This window comes from Terrapene carolina, unplaced genomic scaffold (genome assembly GCF_002925995.2).
Source record: "Terrapene carolina triunguis isolate 2854851 unplaced genomic scaffold, T_m_triunguis-2.0 Scaffold96, whole genome shotgun sequence".
In the NCBI taxonomy this organism is placed as follows: Eukaryota; Metazoa; Chordata; order Testudines; family Emydidae; genus Terrapene; species Terrapene triunguis.
The window spans coordinates 72,646,078-72,660,859 of NW_020664447.1; the positions used below are offsets into that span (position 1 = coordinate 72,646,078).

Here is a 14,782-nt window from a genome sequence, read left to right on the forward strand (position 1 = left end):
TATCAGGCCTGTTAAGCGTTAAAAGCACCAGCTGACAACTGCAAATTGGTTTTGGGGCCCATCGGAAGTTTTGCTTGAGTCAAATCATCATCAAACAAACTTAGTCTATTAAGGGCCATTGTGCCAGCCACAGTGACCTCAGCTGATGGCGTCACACCAGGCATCATGTACTGCAGTTTATATATCTGGCTCGATCCTGCAAATCCGTGAATCTCTGGAGCAGCCCCGTGGGTAGCACTAGGTAGCATCAGAGCATGCACCCCTTTGCTTGTCAGTGCAGAGTTTGAGCGAACAATGTGCTGGAGTGCTTTTGTCCATCCTGGAGACATAGCCGAAGAGCATGCAATGCTGCTTTTGAACATAATGAGTGATTGAGGGAAGACCAGATCTTTGCAAGATTGTGACATTTTGAACAAAGTCAGACCACTTTCTGCTCAGGATTTGACCCTGACAGCACATATGGAATGCCTCTAGCCGCTTCAGTCTGGCTGTAAGAGGGTCCAGATTTCTGACCCCTATAGCAATAAAGGTAGTACACAGGTTTGATAAACCCTGAACTTTGTCTCAGTGCAAAGACTGTTTGCATCCATAAGTGAGACCTGGACTTCATGCAGGAAGTGGTGATATTCTTCATTGAAGAATGTCCAGTTTTCTGCAGCTGTTTGAACTCTCCTTGCAGCCTAGGTAGGTGAACTCATCTCCACTCTCCACTGTACTAGATCCCACCTTCAATGGAGGTTCTGATGGGCCAGCTATGAGATTCTGAATCTTGGTCTTAGGGTGACTAGACAGCAAGTGTGAAAAATCAGGACAAGGGGTGGAGGGTAATAGGAGCCTATATAAGAAAAAGACCCAAAAATCTGGACTGTCCCTATAAAATCGGGACATCTAGTCACCCTACTTGGTCTTCTACCATGAGAGGTTCAACCCCATAGAGCAGGTGACATCTTAGACACCTTGCAGGGTGGAGCTGAAATTCTGAATTCTCCACAAGCAAGGCATCAGCATCAGCGTAGTCTTGGTTGTTAAACCCTTCTTGACCAACCCTGATACCGATGTGTGGAGAGGTAAGTCCTAATATCTAGTCAAAAGTTTGACAGAATAGTGCTGGGACAAGAATGCATTCCTACCGCAGATCTGAGGTTGTGTAGAAATGCGGCAAAAGCAGTGAACCAAAGTGCAGTCTCATGCTAGTAATGGTGTGAAGACTGGGCACCAGTTTTGGAAAATATCTGGAACACCAGTTCCTTACAGTATAAGCCAAAGAGCTGATCTGACAACCAAATCAAAAGTTGCTTTGTCAATATATGCCACATGAAGCAGGGAGTTAAATTCTCAGCACAACTCATCAGAAGCCAGAAGGTGAGAACAGCGTTTGTGGTTGACCATCCAACTGTGAAACCTGACTGCTGTGGGCAATCTCTGTTAAGGAACACTGCATCCTACCAAGCAGAACATGAGCAAAGAACTTTCCAGAGACCACACTTGGTAAAAGATCTTTTGCCCTTGTACTGGGACACTAGGATGCTATCTTTTCATTCTTCTGGTACTTTGCCTGATGCCCACACTTTTAAGAACAGTTGATGCAGCCCAATGCTCATTGGTTCCAAGGCACTTTGAGCAGCTTGGGTGGAATACCATCAGGTCAAGCAGCACATCTACTCTAACTCTTTGATGGCCTTTCATACTTCCTCAAGTGATGGAGGATCAGTGTTTGTCCCTGGATCTGCAGCTGTGTGGTTTGCCAGGTCACATAGTACTTGATGTCGTCAGCAGGTCCATGGTTCAACACGCTTTCATAATCTGTTTTCCATCAGTCCAGGAACTTGTCTGTTGATGAACAGGGACAGCTGTCTTGTTTCATAATGAGGCTGTTAGAAAGCTGTTTATGGCTGCTAGCTCTCTGTTTTCTTGGCCAGGGAGTGACATAGATATCATGGTCACATTTTGCCATGGCCATAAAATGTCTTTCAGCCATTTACATTTTTGAACATCTCCCTTCTTGCATACGTCTGCTTTTTTTTGCTACTATGTCAAAGGCCTCTTCAGAAAGCCAAGGTTTCTTGTGCAATGGTCTGAAGCTGATCGTTCCAGCGGTGACCAGTAATATCGCACGTAGAGTACTCAAAGCGATCTCCATGTTGTCTGAGAGGGTATAGACTATACACCTCTATCCTGATATAACGTGACCCGATATAACACCAATTTGGGTATAACGCGGTAAAGCAGTGCTCGGGGGGGAGGGGGGTTGCGCACTCTGGTGGATCAAAGCAAGTTTGATATAACGTGGTTTCACCTATAACACAGTAAGATTTTTTGGCTAACGAGGACAGCGTTATATCGAGGTAGAGGTGTATGTATGTGATCGTCGAGGGCCTGTGTGTATTTCATGGATTCAAAAGGATCTTCAGAAAGACTCTGGACATTTGCACTGTTGGTGGATGTCTGGCTTACAAGGAGTTGGAAGATGCAGTGAGAGCTTAGCGACAATTAATCTATGGTCTAAGTTCGCTGATGCTTCTGGTGAGATTTCACTACAGAGCGATTTCTGATGAGAATGTGGTCAGTTTCCTTCATGGCACATCCACTGTTTTGAAATCAAGGTCCAGCTCTGGTTGTTAAGGCATCTAAACCAGGGGTCCATAACAGACAAGTACTTGGCAGCACACAATATCAGAAGCCAGCTGGTGATGTTATTTGGGGAACCTGAACCAAAGGGACCTATCACAGTTTCGTTCCCAGTTCGATCGCAACCAGTCACAGTACTGAAATCTTCAAGTACTAGTAGTATGCCATATGGTAGAGTTGACGTGATTTTTTGCTGCTAGTTGGTGGTAGAATGTGTCCTTTTCCCCCAGGTGATGTGTCTTCTCAGGGCCAACGAGGGGGGGGGAGCCGGTACAAATTACCGGGGCCCGGCGGTCTGGAAGGGGGCCCGGGGCCCAGCTTCCCCCCCTCCATCAGCCCTGTTTAGCTGGTCCTCCCTTGCTGGGGGGCCCGAAAAAATTCCGGGCCCAGCTTCCCTGGCTCCCCCCCCCCCCTCGTCGGCCCTGTTTAGCTGGTCTGCCCTTGCTGGGGGGCCCGAAAAAATTTTTTCACCGGGGCCCGAACCCGCTCTCGGCGGCCCTGTGTTTTCTGTTGGCATGTGGGGCACAATGACAGATAAGCATCTATGAAAGAACAAGTTAAGAATTACTTAGACAAGTTAGATGTCTTCAAGTTGACAGGTCCTAATGAAATACTTCCTAGAATACTTAAGGAACTAGCTGAAGAGATCTCTGAGCCATTAGCGATTATCTTTGAAACTTGTGGAGGACAGAAGAGATCCCAGAGGACTAGAAAAAGGCAAGTATAGTACCTATCTATAAAAAGGGGATAAGAAAAATGCAAGGAATTATAGACCAGATAATTTAACTTTGGTACCCGGAAAGATAATGGAGCAAATAATCAAACAATCAATTTCTAAGCACCTAGAAGATAATAAAGTGATAAATAAAGTCAATATGTCAAAAACAAATCATGCCAAACCAACCTAGTATCCTTCTTTGACGGGGTAACAAGCCTTGTGGATATGGGGGAAGCAGTAGATGTGTTACATCTTGACTTTAGTGAGGCTTTTGATACTGTCTCACCTAACCTTCTCATAAGCAAACTAGGGAAACCATAGTCTAGACAAACTTACTAGAAGGTGGGTGAACAATTGGTTGGAAAAGCTTCCTTCGAGAGTAGATATCAAGGGTTCACTGTCATGCTGGAAAGACATATAAAGTGGAGTCCTGCAGGGATCTGTCCTGGGTGTGGATCTATTCAATATCTTCATAAATGATTTGGATAATGGCACAAGAGAGTACACTTATAAAGTTTGTGGATGATACCAAGCTAGGAGAAGTTGCACACGTTGGAGGACAGGATTAGAATTCAAAATGACCTTGACAAACTGGAAAAATGGTCTGAAATAAATAGGATGAAATTCAATAAGGATAAATACAAAGTACTACACTTAGGAAGGAATAATCAATTGCACAAATACAAAATGGGAAATGTCTGGCTAAGAAGGAGTACTGCAGAAAAGGATCTGGGAGTTATAGTGGATCACAAACTAAATGAATCAACAATGTAATACTGTCTCAAAAAAAGTGAACATTATTCTGAGATGTATTAACAGGAGTGTTGTGAGTAAGACACGAGAAGTAATTCTCCCACTCTATGGAGGAGCACTGATAAAGCCTCAACTGGAGTAATGGCCAGTTCTGGCCACCACACTTTCGTAAAGATGTGGACAAACTGGAGAAAGTCCAGAGGAGAGCAACAAAAATTATTAAAGATGTTTAGAAAACATGGCCTACAGGGAAAGACTGAAAAATATTAGCGTTGTTTAGTCTGGAGAAGAGAAGACTGAGAAGGGGACATTATAGTCTTCAGGTATGTAAAAGGAGGAGGGTGAGAAATTGTTCTCCTTAACCACTGAGGACAGGACAAGAAGTAGTGGGCTTAAATTGCAGCAAGGGATATATAGGTAAGATATTAGGAAAAACTTCCTAACTGTAAGGGTAGTTAAGCATCGGAACACATTACCTAGAGCAGAGGTTCTCAACCTGGCTTAGACCTGCCGAAGCCTGAGCCCCACCACTCGGGGCCAAAGCTGAAGCCTGTGCCCCACAGCCTAGGGCTGAAGCTGAAACCCGAGGGCTTCAGCCCTGGGTGGCAGGGCAGGGCCCTTGCCTGGAGCTGAAGCCCTTGGGCTACGGCTTTGACCCCTCCTCCTGCCCAGGGTGATGGGGCTCGGGTTTTGGCCCCCCCCATCCGGGGCAGCAGGGCTCAGGTGGGCTCAGGCTTCAGTCCCCCCTACTGGAGTCATCTAGTAATTTTTGTTGTCAGAAGAGGGTCATGGTGCAATGAAGTTTGAGAACCCCTGACCTAGAGAGGTTGTGGAATCTCCATCAGTGGTGTTTTTTAAGAGCAGGTTAGACAAACACCTGTCAGGGATGATCTGGATAATACTTAGTCTTTCCTCAGTGCAGGGGACTGGACTAGATGACCTATTGTGGTCCCTTCCAGTCCTACATTTCTATGTTTCTATGATAGTGTTGGATCCAAGCACAGAATAGACATGAAGAGATTTGGTTCCATGTAGTGAAAGTCTTTGCTAGAGGTTGTCTGATAACAAGTAAGTGCTGCACCTTAAGTTTGTTGTGCATCTCCAGAGTGGAGGAAAGTTCCTCCTTCCACAGTGTCTTGATTGCTTTGTGGCTCTGTGAAGCCACAGATTATGATCTCATCATGGGTGAGTTCTTTGACAAGAGCTGTCTTGTACCCAGTGCCTTTCAGTGTTCGCATGTTCCATGTAGTAACACAACACCTCCCCAAAGGGCTGGTTTGGACTTCCAGGACTTCCTGGAAGTTGAGATAATGGGGGCTGCACGTTCTTGAAGCGGGATTTGGGTCATGCCTGTCTTACATCTGCAGAACACACCCCTACTCCTGGAGCTGGTAATAGCAGGGGCTTTAACCCTGGTGCTGTTGTCATGGTCTGCGATGGCTGTTTGCTATTTTGTTTCATTGTGCCTCCTTGGGATTGGGGGAGATATATTTGAGTTGTATTTCTATAAAGTTGAAAATAACTATTTTGCATAGAAAATAAGTACAAATCCTTTTAGAAGGTGTTTCATGTTGTTAGTTGAAATTGGGTGATAAAAGATTTTAAGAAGAGAAGAATTCCATTTTGGAACAGCCTAGGAATAATGTGTTTTATAAAATGGTTTATTCAGTTCAGTCTGCTGTTCCAAATATGTTCTCCTGCCCTGTGGATGGCAAATCACTTATAGTAATAAACAAAAAATGTACAATGCCTGGTCCAAAAAGAAATGCATCTGAATTTTTAAACTGGAATTTTCAAAGGATCCTAAACAAGACAGGCACCCAACTCCCACTGAATTTCCCTGTGCCGATATGAACCACTGTAATGCAAATAATAACCTTCATCTGGTTTTCACTGTAGAATAATCCGGTCCCTTTCCCTGTATAGCATCATTCTCTGGAGGATCTCAAAGCACTTGCGACACATTAAGAATGAAGCCCTGTGTGACACCCGTCTTACTGATGGGGAAACTAAGGTAGGAAATCAAAATTGCCTATCTCAGAGCAATGGTAGGGCTGGCAGAGAGCCTGACGGTGTGACCTATTCTTAGAGAGAACAGGAAATAATATCCCTGGGGCTGGGTAAGCGACGTCCCTAAGTGCCAGAGATGGGCCAGATGCCTGTCCGTCCCCACCAACCTGGAGCGTTTGGACCCCGCCCGGAGCTACGTTGTGGCTTGCTTCCAGCTCCGAGGACGGCCTGCCTTTCCCCCTAACCCCTGCCCCCGGCTGCAGCACTTGCTTGGCAAGGGCAAGCAGCTCCCTGGCCGAGCCTGGGAGGCGTGAGAGAGGCTGGCTCCGCAGCGGCACGTGCTCCTGCCTGCTCCCCGGGGCCTCCCGTCCCCGCGCGCCCGGCGATGCCAAGTGCTAGCCGGCGAGTAGATAATTCCTGCGCCATTTAGGGGAGCGGATTAATTTGGCCAGTTAATCCCCCGGCGCAGAGGGGGAGCGGGGAGGGCAGAGCGAAGGCGGGAGGGGCCGAGGGAGGCCGGGGCTCCGGCACATGCGCTTTGCCCAGGGGACTCGAGGAGCGGCGAGAAAGTTGCCTGGGAGAGCAGCCGGGGAGGGACGGGCGCGTTGTCACCCCGGAGCTCCCCGCGGGAGGCGGCTCTGCTGGCTCAGCCCCGAGCTGGAGCGGGACCGCCGAGCCTGCACTCCGCACCCGCCTCACGCCCGCCACCTTCCCGCAGCGGCGGCCGGAGGATGAACTTTAACCAGGACAGGAGGATGCTGCGCGGGCTGCACTGAGCCCGCCACCCGGCGCCACTCGCACCTGCCAGTGAGAGGAGCATCTGCGGGGCCGAGAGTCCAGGCGCTGCTGCAGCCATGGTGGGCGCGGGGCTCCGGGCTCAGCCCTCGCCTTGACAGCTCGAGAGACCCCGGCTGCGTCTCAGCCCCCTCCTTGCACACCTCCCACCTGCGCCTCTCCCCCAGCCCTGGCGCGGCTGCCTGGAGCTCTCCCGCTGCCCGCTCCTCAGCGCCCGGAGCTGGCTTCCCTGTGCGTTCAGCCGGCTTGGGATGAAGCCCTCCGCAGGGGGTGCCGCTAAGTGAAGCCCACTGGTCTCCTGGGGCTTCTTCGCCCTCTGCCCGCCCGCGTCCTCTCTCCGCTGGCTCCGATGGGGCTGGAAGTGCCGCCCCTCGCCGCCCCCCAGACCATGCTCTTCAAGCTGAGGAAAGTTCGCAAGCGGCGAGAGATGCTGCTGCCGCAGCTGGGCTTCATCTGCGCCATCCTCTTCTTCGTGTGGTGCATGTCCAGCCTGCTCTCCAAACTAGGTAGGTGGCCGCGGGGGTGAGCAGAGTACAAGCCACTGGACAGCCAGGGATGTCGGGGCTGGCTTGGGGCAGTGCCTGGCTGTGCACCAGGGTGGGGGGCTCGCTGTTTGCACGCTGCCTCTGCCAGGCTAGCTCATTGTCAGTGTATCTTTATTAACTCCGGCAACAAACATGTTTGTAAAGCGGGGAGACCGCAGGTAGGTCAGGAAGGATGGGCTGGCTGGATCCTGGTTCCTGGTGAGGAGGAGGCATTAAGCTGTTCAGCTGCCCCCAGACCTATCTGTCAGTAAAAAGTGACGCTCCCCGCGCCCCCAAGTGAGTGAGTTTGCCTGGATAATGATGCTTAATGCCCAGTGGGATTAAAGCAAAGCAGTGGTCAGGTAACCACACCTTTTAGCTAGCTGCGTTCTCGTAGGAGCATTTCATAGTTCATGACTTGGCTCCCTTTTACTGAACAACTTCACTTGCAGTTAAGGAGAGGGTGAGAGGACTGGCTCCTCCTCACAAATCATGATATGTAACGATACCTTGCATTTCTCTAGCACTTTTCATCCAAGGATCCCAAAGCACTTTTAAATGCATCCCTCTGAGGGGCATAAATATTAAGCTCATTTTACAGATGAGGAAACCCAGCCACAGGAATTACATGCATTGCACAAAGTCATACAGTAGTTGAGTTCCTGAGCCTGAAGAAGAACGCAGGAATGGTGACTTCCGTCTGTTTCTCTAGCCACTTGACCGCTTGCAGAATTTTAAAAAGACCAAGATCGGGTATTGGATATCTGGATATAATCTAAAACTACTTCATTTTTCCCAGAGTACCATACTGATTGAACCGATTTTAGGAAAAATAATACTGAGAGTCTGATATTGTTTAAACGTTTTATATGTTTTAAATTAGTCTGTTACATCTGTACAAGTATTTTTAAATTAGGACATTATGAACTGCTGCATTTATACATTATGATCCTGGAATGCATTTCATTCTCCTTAGTTTGCTCGTTTTTTTTTTCCTGATCACACAGTTTGTGCTTTAAAAATGTAACTTTGGGTCTCAATTCTGCAGGTTGTTTCACATTGCTCTGCCCCTGTGGAAACCCAATGAGGTCAGTGGGGCACTGCACAGATGCAGGGATGCACCCATCAAACTTCCACTGGAATTATTTTTTAAACACAGATTTTAGCTCTAGCTTTAATTTAAGACAATCAAGGTCCTGCAAGAGCAGATCAGGGCCTTTATTCTCTTAAAGCTGGAGCTAAAATCTGTATTTAAAAACAATTCCAGTGGAAGTTTTAATGCTTGATAACACTCTCCTGTTCAAACTGTTGCTGGTTACACTTGATACTGATCTGTGATGACAACAAGCCATTAGTGGAAGAAGTTAGTACTCTACACTCTTATAAGCGTGTTATTGGCTTCAGATTTTTGGAAATTATTCTGTGTTGTAGTCTTAAAAACTATGATTTTCCACATTTTGAACAATTTATCATACCTAGTTTTGATTTTTGTTGCACTGGTTTGTGAAAATAACTGCAATGTGATTTGGTCATGAGTTTTTGGATGTAAATAAGCTTTCTCAGAACTGATTTTTTTTTGGTCACAAAATCTTGGTATGCATGATCAAGTGTATCATGAAAGTTACACTTTAAATTTCAACTGTTGCCAACAAGTTCAGCCTACCCTATCCAGGCAGAAAGGCCTAAGAGAGAAGACCCTGAGAAACCAGAGCAGAAATTGTTATATAAGCTCTCCAGACACAGAGGGGAAACCCTGACTAACCAGGGGAAAGCTGGGTCAGGTACTGTTTTTAGCTGATTAATTTGTAACGAATCATCACATAAACACTGATCATCAGTTCTCAGTTCGCTGTAATTGTTGCAGCAGTAGAACATTTTGGCAATGGCACTGACCAAACTAATTTTAGGGCCAGATTTTTTCAGTCCTTACTCAGGCAAAATGCCCACTTGTGATGGGGTACACAAGGTCTTTGGTGGCCCCCGATGGAAGCTATGTGGTCCTACCACACCCCGCCCCAGGAAAGGAACAGCAAAGGTGGGTCCTCCAGGCCTCTCTAGACAGGCTGCATAAAACAGCCAATCAAAGCCCAGCAGGCTTAGATAAAAGGAGCTGCAGGGCCTGAATTGGCCAGTTCCTGACTGGGACCATAGGATCAAGGAAGGGTGCTCCTTGCTGGTCACTGGAGCTTGACGGAGAACCTCAAGATGGGTTCTGGTGGCACTGGCATTCAGTGAAGGGGATCTGAGAATTTCAGCCCTGAGCTAAGGATGAAGAGAAAGGGGCAATGTGGGAAAAGGCCCAGGGAATAGCAGCAGTGAAGTGGAAGCAGCAACACGTGGCTGCTGTTTATAGGGTCCCTGGGTTGGGACCTGGAGTAGTGGATGGGCTGGGTTCCCCCACTGGCCACTAACTAAGAGGCTTAAGCCCTGAGAAGAGGAGAAGGCTTCTTCAGAAGCCTCAGTAAAGGGTGGGATTTAAAGTGCCCAGAGATGGGTCTGAAGACCCTGGTGAGGGCAGATAAAATGTTGAACTCTTTGCTATCCTAGAAGAGGTTCAGTCCTTTTTTGACTGTGACAGTGGGTGCCAGGAGCAGGAAAAAGAGTGCAGTACCACACCCAGCTACTAGGAGGCACTCAAGTGTCCCCATCACAACTTGGTACTGGAAGTGGGAACTTTGGGACCACACCCTGAAATAAGGGCACAGTGGAGAAGTGAAAAGAGTTCTAACCCAGCATCAGCACAGCTCTGCTGAAACTCAGCAGGTGCTAGCTGAAGGGTAACAAGGATCCCAGCAGCCATGACAGACGGGGACACCAAAATTCATATACCTGTTTCTGGGGAGGACTGGGTCTGTGAAGCAAATCTCGGTGTTGCTTCAGCAGCTCAGTGAGGCTCACAGAGAATGGCAGGAGGTGCGGCGGGATCTACAACAGTGGCTAGCCTGGCTAGAGGAGCAGCAGCAGTGCCTGTTATGGATCCTGCAGGGAAGAAGCAGCAATGGCTACTGATCATGGGAAGACCAGAACGATCTAGTGGGCTGGAGGCCTGAGGCCTGGCCAAGGAGATGTTATGGTTTTGGACAGATGGGACATTTCAGAAAGGCTTGCCCTTGGGCGAACTGAGGGAAAAGATTGAGTTGCTGGTGTGAACTAAGGTAAGAGCCATAGAAACTCCTCCAGGGCTGATGAAGAGGCATGAGGCCCAGTTGAGCACATGCTCTGCCTGTGGTCAATTTGGACGTATTAGGAGAATCTACCCCTATATGAACCATGATCGCAAGAGTGACTCTGGGCAACAGGGTACTGAAAGGGCCTCAAGGGATATTCTGCCAATTGTCAAAGCTGGGACAGTGGTGGTATGTTTTGCCTCCAGGGTGGCAGGGCATTGGAAACGACATTGCCCTTATAGAGAAATGAGTGGCAACAAGAGGAAAAGGAGACCCCAAAATCAGGCAAACCAGGAATAGTCAAAGGAGTGAGCAAGAAAGAATAGGGGTAACCCACAGTGTAAAAGCAGTAGTTACAGGCAAAGGGGATGTAGCACTGATGGCAGTAGAGAACACACCTACTCAAAAGGCCTGCACAGTAAGAAATGGGTAGAAATTGGGGAACAAGGTTGTTACCACAGAGAGGAAGTAGGTTGAAGTTGAGGTGAATACAGAGGCCACAGAGAAGGCTGACTCTCTGTAGTCTTGGGAACATGTGTAGCTGAGGTCCAAGAAACAAAGGAGATTGTGTGAAGGTTGCACTCTGTAGTGGAGAGATTCTGAAAGGAAGTGCAGGGGGAACTCTGGGGGAAGGATCAGTTGCACCTGGAAGTGTGCCAGCTACAAAAAAAAAGTCAAAACGATGAAGCTTGTGCCCTGGTGAAGGCACAGACTGTTGACCTTCCAGGGGGCGACAGTTCAGAATAAAATTTTAGAAGAGGTGGAGCTAGGCCTTAAATAGAATGGAGAGCTCAGTAGAGGGGAGGAGGGAGGAACAAAGGGAGTTCCTCTTTGGGAAGAGCCTGAGGAAGGCAACTCCTTTCTGAAGACCTGCCTAGCAAGGTCAGCAATCTACAGGGGGCACCGGGAGCAGGAAAAATGCAGTACCACACCCAGCTGCTAGGAGGCAGTCAAGAGGTGTGTCTCTGTCACACCACTGAAGATAAATTGTGTCTGAGTAAGAATTACAGGATCAGACCCTGAGCAACTTCTAGTATAAATCGTTCACTATAAGCATGTAGGGTCATGAAAATAAAAAGGTCTTTTCTGCCCTTGGTTATAATTACGTCACTTCCATTAGCAAAACTGTTTACTTTGTTGTTGTAGCTGTGTTGGTCCCAGGATATGAGAGAGAAAAGGTACTCGAGGCAATATCTTTTATTAGACCAACTTCTGTTGGTGGAAGGTACACACTTTTGAGCTACGCACACTGCTTCTTACATGCTGTATTGAGATAGATAAATTTAACAAATTCTGATCTTGCAATACTTGCTTAGGCAAAAATTTTAATGGGAATTTTGCCCCATTAAGGTATGAAGGATCTGAGATTTATTGATTGATTTATGTCTGTCTTTCTGTCTCAACAGATCACTTACAAAATCTGGTTGATATAGTTGCCAAAATGTTCTAGTGCTGACTGGGTCAGCTCCTTACAATAGATACACCTTGACTTATTAATCTGTTAAATAAAAAGTAGCTGGGAAAAGTGTGCATGTGATTTTTTTGATGAAACAATATACAACATTTTACGTGTGTGTGTGTATATGTGTATCTGAAGATTTCAACATCTAACTTAGTTTCCCAGTGTTCTTGTTGGGTGGATATATACAGTCCAATTAAGAAGATCTGGATAGCAATGCTGACAAACACTTTTGCGTTTAATATAGGACAAGAATCTGCTATTACAGACAAAAATGTTTTGTCAGAAATATGGAGGAATAGAAGATTGATGGCCTCACATAATGTGACACATGAAGAAAAGAACTGTACAGAGCCAGGTAAAACCCAAAAGCTTTCTGGTATTTTGTAAGCTGTTGAGATCTACCGTATTGTGCAGTCATAGCCCAAGCTGCAGTAATGTGTCACTGTGAATATAAAAGTGTCAAACATGGGGGGGGGAGAAGACTGTGCCATGTAGAAAAAAGGTTTATGAGCAAAGTAATTGGTGATACTGCTAAGCAACTCAAAGGTTTTATCTACTGAAGCTAAAAGGTAATGTTCAGACATAAAACTGTGTATGAGTCCTCATGAGACTTGTCTTGCAGGCTGGATCTCACACATTTTCTTTCCTTTTTGGTCATTGTTTCTGTCTTGTTGCTGCTATGTATGTTGTGTTGGTAGTAACAGTGCATTTTTTTATTAAACAGTGGATAGTAAAGGTTACAAGACTGAAATACTTATTTGGGTTTACAGTACCATTGAATCAATTTCTGTACGTTTAATGTTGCACTGAGCTATCTGTTCAGGTTCTTAGCTTCCACTAATGTCAGAATTGCTGTCTCTGAAGAGGGAGGAAGAATGGGGGCATTTAAGCATTCACTCTACCTCACTCTGTCAGTCCTGGCCATGATAGTGATTGTGTGGAGTGACAGAAGATACTGCCTGATGTGAGTTTGGACCTCTAGAGCTCTCACCCTCCCATCTGTGTTCCCATTATCATCCCTCCCTTTGTGGTTCATGGTGGAGTGGAGGAAGGAAGTTTCATCAACTGCAACACTGCTCGTTGATCAGCCATTAGATGCACCCTCTCTCAAAAGCTGATGGCATCAATTCCATAATACTACCAGCCTCCGTTAAGTAGAGGGGCTGGGAGTCATGCAACCCCTTCTTCAGTTGGGTGTCTATTGAAGCACTAATGCACCTTTCCATAGGGCTAGCATCACTACTCCCATGTGCATTTTTAAGGGTGAAGTGAAAGAGGATTAACCAGCGTCAGTAGGACACAAACCTTTTTATCTATGTTGATGATCCAGAGTTTCTAATTGGGTATTGGATATGTGCAAAGAAGTCTGTGGTATATTTGCACATGTAAAATGGTGACAGTTGACTTCACTTTAAAAATTCTTCATATAGAAGAGCAAAACAGATATCTTTTGGTAAGATCTGACTATTTCTGATGAATAGTCAAATTTCTTACTCGTGTGCATGTTATGAGTGGAATGCATTAGTATGAGTGTCTGCCCATGTGTACGTGCATACATGCGTGTGCACACATGTCGTCAGTGCTGAGCTAACTGAGACGTACAGTATCCCAGGAAATGGATCAAAGGGATTCTCTTTAAAAGTCTTCAGTATTAATGGGAGTTACTTTCTGGGATGACATGGGAGTTCATTTCCTTACTTTGGAGATTATATATACACATATGGGGGAAATCATGTTCCATATGCTATGTATAGCAAGGGGGGGGGGGAGAATGACTTGAGCAGTGCTGACAAGCCCAGGAATTCAAAAATCATGAAGCAACCCCCCAAAATCATGAAAGATTTTTAAACTAATTCTCTTCCCCCCCCATGTATTTCTCTCTTGATTTTTTTGAACCTTTAAGGTGCCCTTGGGTCACATTTTCAAGCTTTTTTCCACAACTATGAAGGCTGGAAACTTTACACTTTTTAAAAAAAGTGTAAAAGCTGAAATTCTCAGTCACATGCCTCCAGGAGCTGGAGCTTTAAGAAAAACACCAAATATTGTGAGACTCACAATAAAATAACAAGATCTGGCTATTCTGCTTAAGTCAATTTTTTTTTAAAAAGGTGTTACCTAAAGTTAATATTTAAATCAATTTACCAAATCATATCACAGGAAGATAGCAGCAGTGTTTTTGAGTCACTTCCTCTTCTACAGTTTGTGTATAGCTTATCTCTGGGTGTACCATAGAGTGACGGGAAGAGAGACTGAGGGAGTGTCTAGATATAAGGCTGCAAATAGAGAAAACATCCCTCCCTCTCTGAGAATGTGATGTTTGTAGCTAGAGAGGAAAGATGTCTTAAGAACCTAGGAGCTTAGAAGTGATTATTGTTAACTGATAACTTCTAGAGCCTGTGAGATTTTCTATTGTTGCTGCTCCTGTCTGTTTTAAAGGCTGGAATGTGAGGCCTGAAGCTTTATAAGGCAAAGCAATATGGACCACAAACTCCTACAAAAGAGTGAGCATGTAACACTCACATCATCTCTGTGAGATACCTAATAAGTACAATCCCTATTGCAAATATGAGCACTGGATCACAGAGAGGTTAAGGATCTTGTCCATGGTCACACAAAGTTTGTGACAAAACCAGTAATGGTAATTGCTAGTGCCCTACCAAATTCACATCCATGAAATCTGGTTTCCCCCGTGAAAGCTGGTCTTTTGTATACTTTTATCCTATAC

At 46.1% G+C, this 14,782-nt stretch overlaps 1 protein-coding gene across 1 annotated transcript in view; it reads left to right on the forward strand.

Moving 5' to 3' along the window:
• Nucleotides 1-7,253: 7,253 nt before the first annotated feature.
• Nucleotides 7,254-14,782, forward strand: part of SLC24A4 (solute carrier family 24 member 4) — a 136,513-nt gene continuing 128,984 nt past the window's right edge. The window contains exons 1-2 of the mRNA XM_024206011.2: nucleotides 7,254-7,410; nucleotides 12,302-12,412. Of these exons, the coding sequence (XP_024061779.2) occupies nucleotides 7,254-7,410; nucleotides 12,302-12,412 (268 nt within the window). The remainder of the gene's footprint in view (nucleotides 7,411-12,301; nucleotides 12,413-14,782) is intronic.